At 34.4% G+C, this 20,349-nt stretch overlaps 1 protein-coding gene across 2 annotated transcripts in view; it reads left to right on the forward strand.

The window, feature by feature from the left end:
- Positions 1-20,349, forward strand: part of JAK2 (Janus kinase 2) — a 124,990-nt gene that overhangs the window by 68,225 nt on the left and 36,416 nt on the right. The window contains exons 5-10 of one of the 2 annotated variants that reach the window (XM_039230807.1): positions 3,428-3,573; positions 10,061-10,382; positions 11,118-11,237; positions 15,065-15,222; positions 16,796-16,907; positions 19,517-19,703. In XM_039230807.1, the coding sequence (XP_039086738.1) occupies positions 3,428-3,573; positions 10,061-10,382; positions 11,118-11,237; positions 15,065-15,222; positions 16,796-16,907; positions 19,517-19,703 (1,045 nt within the window). The remainder of the gene's footprint in view (positions 1-3,427; positions 3,574-10,060; positions 10,383-11,117; positions 11,238-15,064; positions 15,223-16,795; positions 16,908-19,516; positions 19,704-20,349) is intronic. The other variant, XM_039230808.1, reaches the window with a different exon arrangement.

Consider the following 20,349-nt stretch of genomic DNA (forward strand, 5'->3'; position numbering starts at 1 on the left):
ATTCTGGCAAAATATAAATAAAAGTTACCATTTTAACCATTTTTACATGGACAGATTAGTGGCCTTAGACTACTTTCACATCATTGTGCAGCCATCACCACATTCATCTTGAGAACAGTTCATCTTCCTAGACCGAAGCTTCACCCTGTGAAACCAGGGGGCTCGTGGGGCCCAGGCTGTTTTGGCCCCTCGGAGCTACCTTTTGCTTTCTGTGTCTGTGAGTTGCCTGTTCTGGGTGCCTCAGGTAAGTGGTTTCATACAGCACCTCCTCTCTTATGGCTGCCTGATGTGTCTTAGCATAATGTCTTCAAGGTCATCTATGTCGTAGCATGTGTCAGAATTTCCTTCCTTTTTAAGGGTGACTGATACTTTATTGTATAAACCACATTTTGTTTATCCATTTATCTGTCAGTGAATATTTCGGTTGCTTCCACCCTTTGGCTCCTGTGAGTAACATTGCTGTGAACGTAGATGTACAGATATCTCTTTGAGATCCTGCTTTCAGTTCCTTTGGGTATATATCCAGAAGTGGAATTAATTAGATTATATGGTAATTCTATTTATAATTTTTTTGAGGAACTGCTACACTGGTTTCTATGGCAGCTGCACCGGTTCACTCTCCACCAGCAGTGCACAGGGATTCCGATTCTCCACAGCCTCACTAGTACCTACTTTCTGGTTTTTTGATAATAGCCATTCTGATGGATGTGAATGATTAGTGATGTTGAGCATTTTTCTTATGCTTTTTGGACATTTGTACATCTTCTTTGAGGAACTTTCTATGTGCATCCTTTGCCCATTTTTTAATCAAGTTGTTGTTAAGCTGTAAGTGTTCTTTATATATTCTGGATATTAACCCCCTCTCAACCATATGATGTGCAAATCTTTTCTCCCATTGTCTCTTTTGCTTTTCACATCTCTTGATATGTCCTGTGATGCCCAAAAGTTTTTAATTTTGATGTAATCTGATTTTTTTCTTTAATTTACCTGTGCTTTTGATGTCATGTCCAGGAAATCATTGCCAAATCAATATCATGAAGCTTTCCCCCTATATTTTCTTGTGTTTTATTGTTTTAGCTCTTATGTGCTTATGTTTAGATCTTTGATTCATTTTGAGTTAACTTTTATTGATGGTGTAAGGTAAAGTCTCAATTTCATTCTTTTGCATGTGGATATCCAATTTTTCTAGCACTGTTTGTTGAAAAAACTGTTTCTCCATTGAATGATCTTGGTGCTTTTGTCAAAAATGATTTGACCACCTCCCAACTTTTATATAGCTTCCTTTGTTTCAATAGCCATTAGGAAAAGAGAGAGAAGCTTTTGAGAATAGATACTATGAGGTTATGAGTTTATGTTTCCTTTATCTATTCTTTTATATTACCTGTTCTGCGGAACTGGTTTTATTTTGATGATTAATAAGACAGTAAACTGCTTTACCCTAATATCCATACTGTGATATCTCATACTTACGATCTAGAAAAATTATCGATGATTTCTAATTTTATCTTCCTAGGAAGGATTCTCTTACGTAGCACAGCAAAATAATTTTACAATAGAATCCTAAATTGTATCTTGGTGATAAATACCACATGCAATTTTCTAATTCTTAATGTTTCTATTTCTCTAAATTTGTGCCCAGAAAATACATAAGGTAGTAATTAACTTATCCAGATCATATTGATATCTGGTTAGACTGTATGCATATTATAGACTAAATAAAGCAGATTTGAGTGGTGACATCATCAGAGTATAAGATTGTGTTGACATTTTTAAATAACTAAAAAAATTTTGGCCACTAAAGTATAAAGTACATAAGACATTACTATAGAAAGATAGATTTGCTGGAGCGCCTGGGTGGCTCAGTCGGTTAAGCATCCGACCTCGGCTCAGGTCATGATCTCACAGTTTGTGGATTCAAGCCCCATGTCGGGCTCTGTGCTGACAGCTCAGAGCCTAGAGCCTGCTTCGGATTCTGTGTCTCCCTCACTCTCTTTGCTCTTCTCCCGCTTGTGCTCTGTCTCTCTGTCTTTCAAAAATAAACATTAAAAAAATATATTAAAAAAAAGAAAGATAGATTTGGGAAAGGTAAGCCAATTAAAACCAAAAGTTAGATGTTCCTTTTAAATTCATTTTCTTCTGAGGATTGTCTTGATATTATCAAATATAGCCCCTCAGTAAATAAATAAATGACTGCCATGTGAACAACCTTTAATGACTTCATATATATTCAGCAAGAAAATGTATGTTCCCTCCACATCATTTCTTTAAAACCATGATTAAATATTGGTATTTCAGCTGATATTGCAATTCTTACCTTTTGTATCAAGAAAATTGTTACCACTTTATAGAATATTGGTACCTTTTCTGTTTTACCTTTCTTTTCTCCCATTACGTGTTCAGTCTGATTTTCATATTCCTAAATCATATAGACCAAAATCATGAAATTTCTTTTTCTTCATTTTTTTCAGACTTTTAGTGTCTTCTGTTCCCTATATTAGATCCTTATTATCTCATATCTGTACCATTATAGCAGCCTCTTACAGAGTCTCCTTAAATACACTTTATTTCCTTAAAGCACTTTTTTATAATTGCTACGTCTACCAGTGGAAGAGGAATGATGCTTTAAGAAAAGGTGCTGTGAGAAACTGATGCTTTAAGAAAGTGGTTGTCTTTTACTTTTTAGGATCAAGTCATCAAGGGTACTTACAATTTGACCCCAACTTACTTTTTCAAGGTTCAGTCCACACTATTCCCTTACATAAGTTGTCTGCCCAAACTCATTTGCCCCTTGAATATGCCTTGTGCTTTGTTTTTTGTATCATTCCTTCTGTTTTATCACCCTGTTTTGTATATCAGAAATTTCATCTTTTAAGACTACATGAAGTTTTGAATTTTCCATGAAACCTTCCCTGATTATCTCAACTGGAAGTAATTTCAACTTCTTTTCAAGTCCCTGAAGCGTCTGTTGTGTGGTACTTAGTATAGGTTTCTGGCATTATAATACTTTGCTTACATGTTAGCTTCCTTGCTAGATTTTATTCTTCTTGAGGGAGACTTCTATCTGTATCTCACACAGTCCTACTTACCATAATGCTTTGAACATATTTGGAGCTCAGGACATATTTAATTAATTACTATCTATTTTAATTTGGGTAATTTTTATGTAGAAGATATAATTTGAGAAGATATAAGCAGTGAAATAGATTGACATCATATATACTGTATAATGGGGAACCCAGTTTAAATCTGTTTCCATTGACAAAAACTTCTACTAAAATTTTATGGCAAAATAATTGAACATCAAGGAAGGAATTGACATTCTTTTTAAATGCGTACGTTCTAGAAATTATAGGTTAAACTATGATAGTTGATTAAATTTTGATACTGAAATTTAAGATATATTTCCTTCTAAATTTTTTTCCTGTAGTGGCGGCATGATTTTTTACATGGATGGATAAAAATACCTGTGACTCATGAAACACAGGAAGAATGTCTCGGAATGGCAGTGTTAGATATGATGAGACTAGCCAAAGAGAAGGATCAGACCCCCCTGGACATCTATAGCTCTATCAGGTAGTTTCCTTATGCAAAGCCATATACATAAATATGAACAGCTGGGAGTTTTTCTGTAGTTAATTGTATTTTCTCTGTGTTGATACTTTTTGATCTTATCACAAGTAAAAGTCCTATGGGTAACTTTTCTTCCTTATGAACAATGCATACTTTGTGAGATAAATGTTTGGTTTTTTTCTGGTTTTTCTTCCAGTTTTATTGAGACATAATTGGCATATAGCACTGTATAAATTTAAGTGTAGAGCATCATGATTTGATGTACATATATTTGTGAAGTAATTACCACAATAAGTTTAGTTAATATCCATCATCTTGCATAGGTACCAAAAATAGAGAAAGAAAAAGAAATTTTTTTCCTGAAGATGAGAATTCTTAGAATCTACTCTATTAAAAGCTTTCCTGTATACCAGACAGAAGTGTTAACTGTAGTTATCATATTGTACATTACATCCCTAGTACTGATTTATCTTAATTTTAAAAAAATATAGAGAGTTGGAGTACTACGCAAAATATCACAGGGGTTTGATTCATTATCTGATATATTTATTCTGAAAAGGCTAGGTAAAGTCAGAGGGATGAAAAGAACACCTGGAGGCATAATTTCTGATAGCAGATTCTCAGATTGTGTGTGTACATAGTTCTGAAGCAGTATTTCTCAAATATTGGCCCATATTTTACTTGACTTAGTGTCACCTAAGGTGCTTGAAGATTCTTGAGTGCTACCCAAGAATTTAGATTCCGTAAATCTGAAGTGAAGCCAACAAGTATCAATCCTCACCAGTTTTCCAGGGGATTCTCTTAAAAATGTTACCCTTATTGAGGAATCATTAACTTATAAAATTGTAAGATGATTGAAAGTGTATGTACATAATCATGGTTTGATGTAAGTATATATTGTGAAAGGATCCCCCCCTTGTAGTTTATTAACATGTCTATCACCTCACATAATTACCTTTTTTATTTACATTTTTTTGGTGTGAGAATGTTTAAGCTCTCTTCTCTTAGCCAATTTTAGTTCTACAATAGTGTTATCATTTATTTTATTATTATTTTTTTAATATTTTTATTTTATTTCTAGGAGAGAGAGAGAGAGACAGCGTGAGCAGGGGAGGGTCAGAGAGAGAGGGAGATACAGACTCTGAAATAGGCTCCAGGCTCTGAGCTGGCAGTCAGCACAGAGCCCGATGCGGGGCTCGAACCCACTACGGTGAGATCATGACCTAAGCGAAAGTCGGACGCCCAACCGACTAAGCCACCCAGGCGCCCCAATAGTGTTATCATTTAGAGTCACCGTGTTTTGCATTAGATCCTTAGATCTTACTCCTTTTATAACTGATCCAGCAGACTCTTGTATGCGTGATCCACACTCCACATTCTCCACATTACTCATCTGCGTTTTGAATTTTGACAGTCATGCATAACAGAGTGTTTTGAGGTACTACTACTATAGCCCAGCCCAGCGTTAATGGCTGTAGAACTTCTACTTTTTTTTTTAGAGGTACATATTATTATAACAGTTTTTTTTGAGTTTTTCTTTAGTTTGAAGACTAAATACATGTTTTTACATATCACACACTTAGGATTAAAAGTTTTAAGGTGTTATGAATCTGGTTAAAACTCCCTTTATTTCTTGAATCCTTCTCTCAATAACTAGTTTTAGTTGCTCCTTTACTAAGTAACTTAAAAACAGTTACGTACACAATTTGCAGGGTATTAATTAATGTTTCCTCTTTGGTTTTAAGTATTCTTGTTTTGTTTTCAGAAGACTGTTAGACCTTAACCATAAAGTTCACCTATTTAAAATGTACAATTCAAGGGGCATCTGGATGGCTCAGTCATTTAAGCATCCGACTCTTGCTTTTGGCTCAGGTCATGATGTCATGATTTGTGAGATTGAGCCTCATGTCTGACTGTGCTGTGAACGTGGGACCTGCTTGGGCTTCTCTCTCTGCCCTCTCCTTTGTGTTCTTTCTCTCTGTCTCAAGATAAATATTTAAAAATAAATAAAATGTACAACTCAATATTTTTTTAAATTACTGAGTTGTAAGAGTTCTTCACATATTCTGGATATAGGTCTTCAAATGAAAGTTAATATATGTATGATTTGCAGATATATTCCCTATTCTTTGGGTCATTTTTTCACTTTCTTGAAAGTATCATTTCCAATACAAAAGTTTAAATTCTGAAGTAGTCTAATTTATTTTTCTTTTGTCTCATACCATGACATGTTAATGTTAGATAAATAATATCTGCCTATCTTGAAGCAAGTCATTCTTGCATTGCTTGCGTTTTTAATATAATTTAACTCAACTGATATTTTCTGAATTCTCATTTACTGCTTATTTCTGAGAAACAATTAAGAAATTCTACTCAGTGTTAAAATATTCAAGATTGGTAGGAGAACAGATAAATGATAAGTTGCTGGCAGAATGAAATAAACTGTTTTGTTCCCAGAAATTTCCAGTAGGATATGGATCTCTGATTAGTTAATAAAATACATATTCCCTCCCAGACTTAAAAAATACATGTAAGATGCATCTCTTTGTGTCTGTACCTGTGTGTTAGGTGTGTCCCTGTCTGTGAGCATCTGCTTCTGGGTGTACATATGCACTTGTATGTGTGTGTTTGTGCAGTTCTTTGTGCATGTGTGTGTATTAGGTATTGTTTTGTATGCCAACTCCTAATTGGATGTGATGGCTTAGGTATTAGAGTGTAGAAAGTGAAGGAAATGCATAAGATTTTTGTGTTTTCATTCTTTATCTGCTCTTTAAAATCCTAAGTTTTTAAAGGGTGGGAAGAAGAGAACTCAAGAATGCAGTGAGTTTAAAGGAAACTGCTGAGTTTATAAATATTAGGCCAGGATCAAGGCCACTTACATACCAACTCAGCTACTCAGTTCATCTCACTGGACTCCCTTTTCTAAAAAACTAAGTGAATAATAAAGTTTCTAATCCTACTCCAACTATAATAATAAGCTGCAGATTTTATTTTATAATACAAAAAATAATATCGTTTCTAAGCCAAGGCTCAATTTCAGAGCCTTTAGGAACCTCAATTTTAGAATTCTTTAAAAACTTTATATAATAAAAGCATGAGGAAAAATGTTGTTATGCTTCAAGAGTTAATAGCTTTAAGTCTCTTGAAAAAATTTTAGTGTTTCTAACAAACCTAGTTCTGACAGTATGACGCTGAAGTGGATTCTCCATGTTTGAGAGAATCACACATTCCCATGGTCTTCCCTCAGGATGTATGGCCGGTCCTTTATGCTAGGCCTCAAAGTAGAAAGCCTTATTGTATGTTGGTACTTTAAACTCCTCTTTTTATATCCAAATGTGTTTTCAAAAGCCTTATTAAAAAGTAGTCATTGATAGCTATGTATTTTGCATTTTTGTAAAATGTTTATGTAAATTGCATTCCAAATTTAGTAAGGCTCTTGGTAACTGTTTTGACAAAAGTAGATAAAGTGAGAATCATTTGTATTTTAATAATTATATTTTTAAGTCTTTTCAGTGTTTATTCTGTACTTCCTGAAGCTCTCCTCTGTGCTGTCCAGACTTTTATTAACTTTTATATATTTGCTCATGTATATATAATTAATTATTATGAAAAGGAACAGAGTGTGACTTTTAAAACCTGAAAAAAGAGTAGAATTTAATGGGCAAGGAGGGGAGTGATGGATTGTGTGGAGACTCGTGGAAAAGGCCTTGTAGCAGAAGGGAGCATAAGAAGAGTGAAGGGAGTCAGTATGGCTAGAGCCCGAAGAGTTAGCAGGGGCTAGACCAGAACCTAGAAGCTTAGAACTATGTTGACAAGAGAACTCTCAGGAAACATGCAAGAGGATTAAGTAAGGGTGAAATAATTAAATTTGTGATTTTAAAAGATCCCCACGACTCCAGTGTAGAAAATAAATCAAACGGTGGGAAGAGTAAGTGGAAATGCTGGTCACGCAGAGAGTAAGGCTATTGCAGTATTTCCTCCAGGAGATGCAGTTAGTAATGAGTTAGTAGTGAGGAAAATGGGCAACTAAGAGATATATTTAGAAGGTAAAATCAGGAGAATGTGGTGATGAATGGAATAATGCGGAATGAAGGAGAATGTGGCATCAAGGATGCTTCTTGGTGTTATTTACTTAGATAGGAAATGCTGTAAGAGGATCTTTTAGGAGAAGACATTAGCAGAACTCAGGAGTTTGGTTTGACACATCGTTTAAGGAGCTTTTGGGGCATTGAAATTAAATGTATAGATTGACTTGTTTTTGCAAGATCAGGATATGGAGTTTAGAGGTCAGCACTACGTCATTTGGATACAGAGAATCTAGAGAGGAGAGTATAAATAAGAAGAGAAGAGGGCCCATAATTAAGTCTTGAGGAACTTTAACATTTAGTCACCAGGTAAAGGGGAATGAACCTGTAAAGAAGACTAAAGAGTATCCCAAGAGACAGGAATAAAATCAGGAAAACTAAGGGGAGAGAGTTTAAGAAGAGATGCTGCTCCTAAATGATGCTGTTGGATGCTGCTGACAAATAACAAATAAAGGATGGGAATTTGGTTTTAGCAACATTGTAGTTTTTCTTGGGTTTAGCAAAAGCATTTTCTGTAAAATGACGAAGCAGAATCTAGACCGGAGTGAATTGAAAAGTAAATGGAAATGGCTGTATAAACGCTAAAAAACAGCCCAGATAGGTTGTTGCTGGAGGGATATGTGGGATAAAGAGATTTTATATTTAAGGTGGGACCAATGTTAGTATTTTGTGGGTCAAAGAGAAACAAGAGGGTGGATGTATAGAGAGGAAGAGAGAGACTCCAGGTAAATACACAAAGAAGGGGCTTTACCTCATTTATTGTAGGAGGTGCGAAGGAGGAGGGAATGAGTGTAGATGTTTGTAAGTTTGCTAGCAGGATATCAAGGGAGCTCTGCTTAAAGAAGTCTTTTTACCCCTAGGAGAGAGATGAAGTCATTTGCTGAAAGTAAGGAGGAATACAGCTGAGGGTTCAGGCAGAAAAGGGTAGGCGGTTTGAGGAAATTTCAGAGGGTGGACCTAGTTGTGGAACTTTGGAGAATTAGTTGAACCAGAGAAGTGTTGAAAATTGATGGTAATGCTGCAAGCATGTTTGAAATCGGTGATGATGAATTTATACTGCCCAGTGTGCCATGTCAGTGACTCTCCAGCACCTCTGCTACTCAATAAAAGTGTCCCTGGGGGACTTCAGGTCCATTAGGGAAGGGAAAAGGCAGGGGTTTACGGGTCAGCGTGTAACAGCCAGTTCTCAAAAACCCAAAGATCTGATTAGTTTGTTGTCTTTGCTGTTATCTGTGGTATAAATCCTGTCTATGGCCAATTTCAGGGTATCAACCTGACGTGCCTGAATGTAGAATTGGGAAGAGATGAACGATAGCCAGTCTTCTTTACCACTCATGTATGAGAGATGTAAACAACCTCAAAAGGATAGTAGTAAAATGTAAAGTAAAAATTTAAATATAAAATAATTTGGAAGTGATACATTTTGAGTATTACCTATATTTTTAGTATAATTTATTTGTAGCTTTATATAACTTAAATTTTAATGATGGCCCTTTAGCAATCAGCTCAATAGCTTTCTATTGTAACAATCTCTCAGCATGAGCCAGCTCAAGCACTAGCTATAAATACTCAAATATAGGATAGAGTGATAAGTGATACTATGGAATGGTGCACAGAATCCTGTCAGACAAAGGGAGGAGCATCTAATAGAGTCATTGAGAGAGGTTACTTGGATTGGATGATGCTTACACTGAGACTTTTGGAATGAGTAAGAGCCAACCAGGTAGGAAATGGGTGATGGGAAGAAGGATTAGTACATGGGAAAGTATGGAAATTTAATGTAGTTCTACCTTCAGAAATATAATTTTCTTCATTTGTCAGATATTTGAGCAGAAGGGAAGTTATCTCTCTTCTTTAGGATATTTTATATAGAGACAGAATTACTGAAGAGTCATTTCTAAGCGGAATCATTTTGATTACAAAGAAATTATTAGGAGCTATTGAAAATGATTTAGAAAATAATGTATGCCAAAGAAGTATGTTTGCATAATGAACAATAGTAGCTTCCAACAAAATGTAACCATTTCCAGAATTCAGATAAATTTTGGTGTATGGCATCATGGGAAATATTTGCAACATAGTGCCAAAAAAAAAGGTCTGTAAGATAATCGAGAAAACAAGTTTTTAGAGACTCTGTTATTAACTAGACTAAGTCTTCATTTCCTTAGGGGAAGAGAATTAACATATCCTCTGCTGAACACTTGTGGTAACTCAGAATTTTTATGTATTTCACATCTCCAGACAAAACCTTCAGGGTTTATAGTGCACAGACGCCAGTCGCGTCTCCTTTCCCCACTTGGCCGCATTTACCTGTCATGGAGAAAGGTGGTCATTTCTCTTTCAGTTTTGTTTTAGATTTATGTTCCAGTTTGTTCTGTCTTTCTCTGTGTGTTCTTTATCCCTAGCTACAAGACATTCTTACCAAAATCTGTTCGAGCCAAGATCCAAGACTATCATATTTTGACAAGGAAACGAATAAGGTATAGATTTCGCAGATTTATTGAGCAGTTCAGCCATTGCAAAGCCACTGCCAGAAACTTGAAACTTAAGTATCTTATAAATCTGGAAACACTTCAGTCTGCCTTCTACACAGAGCAATTTGAAGTAAAAGAACCTGGAAGAGGTCCTTCAGGTGAGGAGATTTTTGCAACCATTGTAATAACTGGAAACGGTGGAATTCAGTGGTCAAGAGGGAAACATAAAGAAAGTGAGACACTGACAGAACAGGTAATCCTTAATGATACATTCTCATTCTTTGTTAATTTAAGTGAATGGCAATAGAGCAAAGTAATTTTTCTCATTTAAAACATGAACTTGCAGTTCTCTTTTCTCATTGATAGAAGTAGAAGTTTTTAATACTGTGAAACCATCAAGGTCATGTCTATAATTCTTTTCTCATTGTTCTTAAATGGCTTTTTATTTTTTATGACAAATATTACTACTAGTGTTCTTACAGTTTCCAAAAAGGCTTGAATTGTAAACATGATTTTTAAGATAGTTTTGCTTCTTTTTAAAATTTTACTGTTATCGATAATAAGCACAATCATAAAGTTCAATTGGAAAAGCTGATTTTATGATGATGTATAACTGTTAAGTTATTTTTTTAAGTCTTGCACTACAGGTTTTAACTTTGTTCATATCTATGTTCTTGGATTGCTACTAGAGACTTTTTTTTTACATTCATTCTTTGGTGGTTAAACTTCAGTTTTCTGACAGTAGTTCCTGTCGATGTTGATTGGATTGAAGAGTACTGTAGCGTAATTAGATTCTTGGTAAACAAGATGTAGTAGGTCTTCAGGTTAGATTATTGAGGGAGGGAATCTGATTTAATGCTCATCCGTTGCTATCAATACTTTTTTATTTTAAAGAATTTGGAATGGATGTTATGTCCTTCATAAGTCTTATTTTAAAATGCCTTCCTTAGTTCATCCTGTTTTCAATTTCAAATGCTCTTATTTATAGGACTTACAGCTATATTGTGACTTTCCTGATATCATTGATGTTACTATTAAGCAAGCAAACCAAGAAGGCTCAAATGAAAGTAGAATTGTAACTATCCATAAGCAAGATGGTAAAAATCTGGTAAGTTTGCTCTGTAATTAAATACTGATTATGTTTAACGGTTGTCAGAAATAAATATTTTAGAATCCTAATACCAAAGTTATTTTCTTGTAGGAATTCTGTTTATAGTTTTAAATATAATTCTAAATAGAAACATCAGTTTAGTAACTTTCTGGGTACAGCTAGCTTTTGTATCACTACTAACACAAGCTTCCTAGAATTTCTTGAGCATTCAGGTATTTTTCACTCATTTTTTTATGATTGGCAAGGCAGCAGTTCTTCCACATCCGCACTCTGGGGTGTTAGTTCCCTGTTGTAATGCTCAGTCCTCATGATACTCTTTTTATCAGTAGGGATGTGCACAATGCCAGTCATGCTGCCTAATTAAAGAGACAAATCAAAACAGTGCTTTCTGGGATTCCCATAACAAAATGTAAACCAATCCCAGGTTAGCCCTACCTAAGCTGTAACACATGATTGGTTCTAAAACATTAATCCTTCCTCTTTATTTAGAAAACCCACTTATTTTGTTGTTTATTAAAAAATTTTTTTACTGAAGCGTAGTTGACATATTATATTAGCTTCAGATGTACAACATAATGATTTGATAATCCTGTACATTACACAGTGCTTACCATGGTAAGTGTAGTTAGAAATCCTGCTTATTTTAACTAAAAGGAAAGAAGTAAATTCCTTTATATTTAGTTTTATTTATATAAATTCCTAAAAAATACTCAGGTATTTTTTGACCTTATGATCCTAGGGTCGTGGGATTGAGCCTCACATTGGGCTCTACCCTGCTTGAGATTCTCTCTCCCTCTCCCTCTGCCCCTCTCCCCCTACTTGTGCACTGTCACTGAAAAAAAAAATATATATATATATGTTATATATACATATATAAATATATAACATATTTTTATATATGTTATTTCTTTAAAAGGCTAACCATCATCTGAGCTTTCAAAGAGTTATAATCTTTATACTAGTGGATGATCTTGTCTCATTGTTAATGGCTGCTGACTGATCAGGGTGGTGTTTGCTTCACTTAGGGTAGGCTATGGCAATTTCTTGGAAAAAGACAAGAGTGAAGTTTGCCGCAACAATGGACTCTTCCATTCCATTGATGAGTGATTTCTCTGTGGCAGCTGATGCTGTTTGATAGCATTTTACTCACATTAGAGTTCCTTTCAAAATTGGACTCAGTCCTTCCAAACCCAGTTGCTGCTCTATCAACTAAGTTGATGTAATATTCTAAATTCTATGTTGTCATTTCAACATCTTCACGAGGAGTAGATTCTATTTTAAAAAACTGCTTTCTTTGCTCATCCACAAGAAGCATCTCCTTATCTGTCTGAGTTGTGTCAGGAGATTGCAGCCACGTTTTCAGGCTCCACTTCTAGTTCTCTTGCTGTCGCCACCACTTCTGCAGTTACTTCCTCCCCTGAAGTTTTGAACTCCTCAGAGTCATATATGAAGGTTGGAATCAACTTCGTCCAAAGAGATTTTGACCTCTTCTCATGAATCACAAATGTTCTAATTGGCATCTGGAATGGTGACTCCTTTCCAGAAGGTTTTCAATTGATGGTCCAGATCTGGCAGAGGAGTCACTATTTATGGCTGCTACCACCTTAAGAAATGTATTTCTTAAATAGTAAGCGTGCCTATTGGTCCATGGGCTGCTGAATGGATGTTGTGTTAGTAGGCATGGAAACTTTAATCTCATTGTCTGTTTCCAAGACCAGAAGTGAGCAAATGTGCTTGGAAAAATGGTGCTGATAGATTTGCTTGATATACATGTTGTCACAAACCCTCAATTTGTTTTTTTTTAAAAAGCAGTATCTGAGAAGTACAATAAAGTGAAGTGCATTGACATAGGGAATGCCTTCATTCTGTAAATTGGTATTTATAAAATAATAAGTATTTCCAGAAGAGTTTATTGATGCTAGTATGAACATCCTGTGGTAACAAAGAACTTCTTTATGGGATGGTATTTGGACTTGTTGGCTTTGTTTTTATTACTATTTTTTTAATGTTTATTAATATTTTTGAGAGAGAGTGAGCAAGCAGGGTAGGGCAGAGAGAGGGAGATACAGAATCTGAAGCAGGCTCCAGGCTTTGCACCATCCACGTAGAGTCTGACACAGGGCCTGAACCCACAAACCGTGAGATCATGACCTGAGCTAAAATCAAGAGTTGGTCTCTTAACCTACTGAGCCACCCAGGGACCCCCTTTTGGCTTTGTTTTTAAGTCCACAACCTAGAGAGGTTAAGTAACTTTCCAAGTTCATAGTGTTAGCCCTCTAAGTGATAGGGTCAATGAAAACCCAAATGATGAATTGATAACTTAAGCCCTTCACCATGACTACCCTGTTTGTTGAGTAGTCCCTAAAGCTCCTTGAATACCCTGGTTTTTGAGTAGTCCTAAAGCTCCTTGAAGTACTGCATTTCCATTAAAAAAAATTTTTTTTAATGTTTTATTTCTGAGAGAGAGAGAGATTGACAGCATGGTCGGGAGGCTCAGAGAGAGAGGGAGATACAGAATCTGAAACAGGCTCCCAGCTCTGAGCTAGCTGTCAGCACAGAGCCCCACATGGGGCTCGAACCCATGAACCATGAGATCATGACCTGAACTGAAGTTAGACGTTTAACTGACTGAGCCACCCAGGTGCCCCACTGCATTTACGTTTTGTTAGAACTGTTCTAAAGATTAATTTGAGAAGAATTGACATTTCTTTAGCATATTACATTTTTTGTTTAAGGGATATACTTTATTTCTCCTTGTATCCAAATATTATTTTATGTTTTTCAGTAACATCATAGTTTTATTCATAATGATACATCATGTTTCTTGCCAAATTTTATTCATGATGTATTATGATTTTTCTGTTACTTAATAGGATTAAGAACCTTTTCTCAGTATATTTTTTCTAACAAATTATTGCTGGATATAAAATAAATTTTTGCTTATTATTTCATTTTCCCACTGCTATATGTTAGTATCACTTTTTTTCCAAAAATGATTTTGCACATTTTTTGGTGAGGTTTAATCTCAGATACTATTTTTTGTGTGGGTTGCTATTATGAATGGTGCTATTTTTTTCATTACATAATCCAACTACTTTTTATGTATGTGAAAGCTATTGATTTTTGTATCCTTCTCTCTCTCAATGGATTATCTTTGTGTTGTAGTAGTTTTGTAGTTGTCTTCCTTTGAGTTCCCCAAAGTACATAATCATATAGTCTCCAAATAGAGGTATTTCTAGTCTTATATTTCTTTCTATGGCCTAATTATGTTAACTAAATACAGTACAATGCAGTATTAAATATTAGGCCTTCTATCTTATTCCTGATTTTAGGAGAAGTTTCTTCTGTTAAATAGGGGTTTTTCCATTATTGGAGATTTTGCATTTTAGGCTAATTATGTGCTCACTGATGTATAGATGATATAGCATGGCTATATATGACTGTATACATTTGAATTTACAGCATGAATACTTTAACCTTAGTAGTGTATTCTTGTTATTTCTAATTAATAACAACTTTTATATCAGACCAGATAGATTTCTAATTAAGATAAGTGGCATATTTGTCTAATTGGGGTATTGGGAAATACAGCAAGATTATGGATAAAAGTGAACTGGAAAGCTGTGATAAGCCCATATTTGAGAAGTGTAAAATATCATACGTAAGAATTTATAATTCATTTTGGGTAATTGAGAGGCATAAAAACAATTTAGGAGAATATTAATTTATGAGAATGAACCTAATGAAATGGAGTGGAGAGAAATTTCAATATGGAACATGTAGTTGACTTTTTAAATGATACTTATTTCCTTTTCTCTGCTTAGGAAATTGAACTGAGCTCATTAAGAGAAGCTTTATCCTTTGTGTCATTAATTGACGGCTATTATAGATTAACTGCAGATGCACATCATTACCTCTGTAAAGAAGTAGCACCTCCAATGGTGCTTGAAAACATACAAAGCAACTGTCATGGCCCAATTTTGTGAGTAATACAGACTTTAAAAGTAAATTTTTTAAAAAGTCAATTAGATACTGACAAAGAGAATTTTATACAGTGAAGTGAAATAAGAGTCTATTTACAACAAGATTATATAATAATTAGAATTATTTAGGATGTAATTTGCTATCTTATCCAAGCCTGTAAGACTTAAATTGTGCAGGCTGATATTTAGTTGCCTAGGTATGTTTAAGTAACTCTTTGAGTGTTAATTTTTTTAAAAAATCCTCCAATTTGTATTTCATTAATTTTGAAATACTACAGAGGAACCACAATGCAAAATTTGATAACCATGATTATTTTTGAATAATCCAACTCCTCTACTGAAAGCTTGTGTTCATAAGGCTAGTGCTGGCAGTACTTTATGTTGTGATGAAAATGGCAGTATTCTATTTCTATGCTGTTTAATTACCATAGCCGCTAGCTACATGTGGTTATTTAGCATTCAAAATGTGGTTGGTGCAACTAAGGGACTGAATTTTAAAATTTAATTTAATTCTAATAATTTTATATTTATTAGCACCCTGTGGCTGCTAACTACATATAGATCCACACAGTTATAGACCCTGACTGTAATACTGGATAAAGCCAAGAATCATGCATAGCATCTGTTTAGCCCAAGTTCTAGTTATCTCTCAGCCTGTATGTACTTTAGAATTGGTACCAGGCTTGCAAGACTTGAGAAGAAGTAGTAGTCTGGGATTGAGAGCATATGTGTCTTGACCTTAACCTACCCTTAATTAAATATTTGATAAAACGTATCCTGACTGATATTTAAGACCTGTTTCTATCTATACCTCTAATCTGTTTAATAATAAGTATGGTTGTTATGAAAAAGTTGCACTATTTGACATTCTATAACTTACATAGTTTTGAAAAATTCCTACCATTCATCATTCATTCATTCATTCATTCATTCTTGATCCATCCATTCAAGCATTCTTTCATTTATTTATAGAACATTTGCTGGGTACCTAATACGTGCCACTGGTTTGTATATGAGAAATATAGTAAGAAATGAAACAGATTTTTCCTGCTTTCATATAGATTACATTTTGACTTTTCTTTCAAGATGTTCAGCTTTAATAAAACATAGTAGAAATAGAAAATCAGTAGTCTTTGTCACTAGCCATAGGTCTTCTATTATATTTTGCTATTAAATATTAAAATAAGACATATAAATTTTTATATTAGTAATTGTGGTGGTAGAAAAGACATAAGTGTCTTATGATATATTGTTTGCATAGTTAAATAAAATTTTATGGGAGTGAGCATGGTTTTTAAAAAAACTAAATTTTTAATTAAAAGAAAATTGAAATGAACAAAATATTCGTAGTGATTTTGTCTTATTATACTTTTTATTTGTTTCTAAAACCCTTGAATTGATTTGGACTTATTGCAAAGTAGCTTAGTACTGTAATATTTTTCCTTGCAAGAGAATTGATAAGCATATAAAATAGAGGAGACTTATAGATTTGACTCTTGATCTCTTAGATTACACTTTGGTCTTAATGTCAAGGGACTTGCTATATTACTCAAATTACTTCTTTACCTTTAGAATGGATTTTGCCATCAGTAAACTGAAGAAAGCAGGTAATCAGACTGGACTCTATGTACTTCGATGCAGTCCTAAGGACTTCAATAAATATTTTCTGACTTTTGCTATCGAGGTTAGTATTTCATAATTAATGATAACTTTTTTAAAAAATTTCATTTCCCATCCTATTCCCCTCCTCTGGCAAGGTAACATCTTAGCCTATATAATTTCCCCCTCATATTTATCTACCATTTTTTATTTTTTTAATACTCAGAATTACAGCTCTGGATATGATAATTAGAATGATAATGCTTAGTTAACTTCAGAGTCTGTATCAATAAGCAAGATGTAGGGGCATCTGGGTGGCTCAGTCGATTAAGTGTCTGATTCTTGATTTTTGGCTCAGGTCATGATCTCATGGTTGGTGAGATGAGCCCTGCTTCAAGCTCTGTGCTGGCAGCGAGGAGACTGCTTGGGATTCTCTCTCTCTCTCTCTCTCTCTCTCTCTCTCACTCTCTCTCTCCCTCCCTCCCTCCCTCCATCTCCCCCCGCCCCTCCCCCGCTCACGCTCTTACTTTCTCAAAATAAATGAACTTAAAAAAATAAGGTATAATTTCTAGGATTTATATAAAATATAAAATTATAATGTCTTTTCATTTGGAATTTATTTAATTTTTTAAACTTTTTAAATTTATTTTTGGGAGAGAGAGAGAGAGAGACAGGGCACAAGTGAGAGGGGCAGAGAGAAAGGAAGATACAGAATATGAAGCAGGCTCTAGGCTCTGAGCTGTCAGCAGAGAGCCCAACCCGGGGCTTGATCCCACAAACCACGAGATCATGACCTGAGCCTCCCAAGTGCCCCTGGAATTTATTTTATTCTTTGATGTTTGGATGTTACTAGTGTGTCAAATTTTATTAAATCTCTTCAAGTCTCTTTTTGCAGAAATGGAGATCTTTACGAAAACACCTAGAAACAAAAAACTTAGAAGCAAATTTTCCTTTTATGGCAATGATTATGGGATTAGAATGAAATAGAGCAATAACAAAGACACAAACATAATTCGTTGAACTAGTAGTTTTCCAGTATTCAGAATAATGATCTACCATATGTATACTTTAAGGATAAAACTACAATGAAACCACACTGTTAATACTGATAATTTTGGATCTCATCTAAGATTGTTTACTACCCCAAATATCTAAAAAGATACTATCACTAATAAGGTAGTTTCATGGTGTAAATCTTTTAAAAATAAATTTTTTTTAAAAGTTTATTCATTTTTAAGAGACAGAGAGTGTGAGTGGGATGGGGTGGGGTGAGTGGGCAGAAAGAGAGGGAGACACAGAATCTGAAGCAGTCTCCAGGCTTTGGGCTGTAGCCTAGAGCCCAACACGGGGTTCAAACTGTTGAGCTGTAGATCATGACCTGAATGGAAGCTGGACACTTAACCAACTGAGCCACTCAGGCGCCCCTCATAATATAAATCTTGAGAAACTTATGTAGCAGCTTCCAAAATTTATCTTACTGTACAAAAGTATACAAAGTAAGGATTTGGTTATTTAATTTTTTTTTTATAAAATGCAGTCATTTTTATTTAGCATATAGTATAGATTAATTGTTCATAAGTATATAAGGGGTTGCTTGATAAGTTTAGCATTTTTAATACTAATAATCTATCCTAATTTCATTGTATCTTTTTACTGTAAATATAGCAGTCCAGTATATTTAATCAATTCAAAATGTATTTTTTTATGTTTACTATATTTGCTCAACCTAATATGAGGGCTGTATATTAGAGAGTATATGGTATAACCCTACTTTAAGAAGGTATCTTTTGGAAAAACAAAAATAGGAAGATATACCAAAGAAGTACTAAATTGAGCATTGTAATTATTCAGTATACACAAACATAGACAGTTAACAGAAAGGGTTGCAATTAAGAAAGAGCTTTTGGAGTAGGAAAGACTTGGGGTATTTTGTCAATTTTATTTTATAAGTGGTTTTAAGGAGGTTGAAGTAGCTCAAAAAATGGAAGAATTAAGAAGTTCACAGTATAGCACACAAAACATCGAAAAACTAAAAAATATTAAAATCACGAGGAGAGTTAATTATGCAGCTACAGTAGTGACACAGTGCACAGGTAGTCATCTTTGCTTGTGAAATGGGGTCAGGATTATTAGGGAGGACCTCACAGAAAGGATGATACTTGACCTGAGTGATAAGAAATGTCTAAAAGTTCATTGTTCACAAGGAGAGGATGTGTATTCACGGGTAGAGAGACAACATTTGCATTTATCAAGGCATGAAACCACATGGTATTTGAAATTTTTAAAGTCGTTTAATACAGCTAGAATAGTTTGTATGTTGGCACTGGTAGAAGGTGAGGTTGGAGATGGAGGCAGAAGCCTGTCCTTGGAAGTCCTTGTTTATAGTTTTAGATTTTATCTTGTAAATGATGAGAAGCTGTTAAGGATGGTGTTATTATTTTTAATTATCATTGTTTCTTTACTTGCTTTTTAAGAAAATTAACTGTTGAGTCATTTCTGTACGTATGTAATTATAATCAGATACCTTCTTCAGGAGCCAGGCACGTCTATCTCCGTATACCAGTACTGTTAGGATTCACAGTTCAAATGTCTACACGTTCTGTTGGTTGTTTCTGTGATAATATTATTGTCCCAATAATTACTGTGACAACCATTGTGATTTTCCCCTCTGCCTTTATAATTAAATTTATATAGCGAGACAATGTCATCGAATATAAGCACTGTTTGATTACCAAAAATGAGAGTGGAGAATACAACCTCAGTGGGACCAAGAAGAACTTCAGTAATCTTAAAGATCTTTTGAATTGCTACCAGATGGAAACTGTTCGCTCAGACAGTATAATTTTCCAGTTTACGAAATGCTGTCCCCCAAAGTTGAAAGGTAAAATAATTTTCTAGTTAGTTTCAAAATATTGATCGTGGATTGTGTATAATAGTAAAAGGCATCTTCAGTATATTGATTACAAAAGATATATGAAAGAAGCAGCTCCAAAAGGAAATTCATTTTTTCTCATTCTCTTGTATAAGCATCCTCAGATCGGATTATTGAGTTTGATTCGGGTGGTCTACATGTCACTAGAAGTTCCATAGAGCTGAAATGGCATTTAGGAAATGACAACCTTTTGGTACAAAATCAATCACTTAATTACTGAACTGAAAGACTCCTCTACCAAATCTTGTATGTTGTTCTAAGTAAAAACTTTCATAGTCTTTTAGAGTTTTAATCTCTGTACTTTTAAAATAACGATAGTGAGATTGGAAATCCCTTGAAATAAAAGGTTTATTAAAAATTATTAAAATTCCTGAAAAATTATTTTAGTTGAGGAAATTATTACAGTTTTGAATGTTTGATATACCTGGTTAAAGTACATCAAAGTTCAGTGAATAAATTCCTAAAATAAATTTCTCCTTATTGAAGAAATGAAAAATAAGTTGTAAGTGTTTCTTAATATATAGAACACATTTTACTTCACCCCTTTGGAGCAGTTTATATCCTCAGTGTATTTTGGTTATGTATTATTTTTTAT

The sequence above is a fragment of the Hyaena hyaena genome, unplaced genomic scaffold, assembly GCF_003009895.1.
Source record: "Hyaena hyaena isolate Hyena2069 unplaced genomic scaffold, ASM300989v1 scaffold_51, whole genome shotgun sequence".
In the NCBI taxonomy this organism is placed as follows: Eukaryota; Metazoa; Chordata; class Mammalia; order Carnivora; family Hyaenidae; genus Hyaena; species Hyaena hyaena.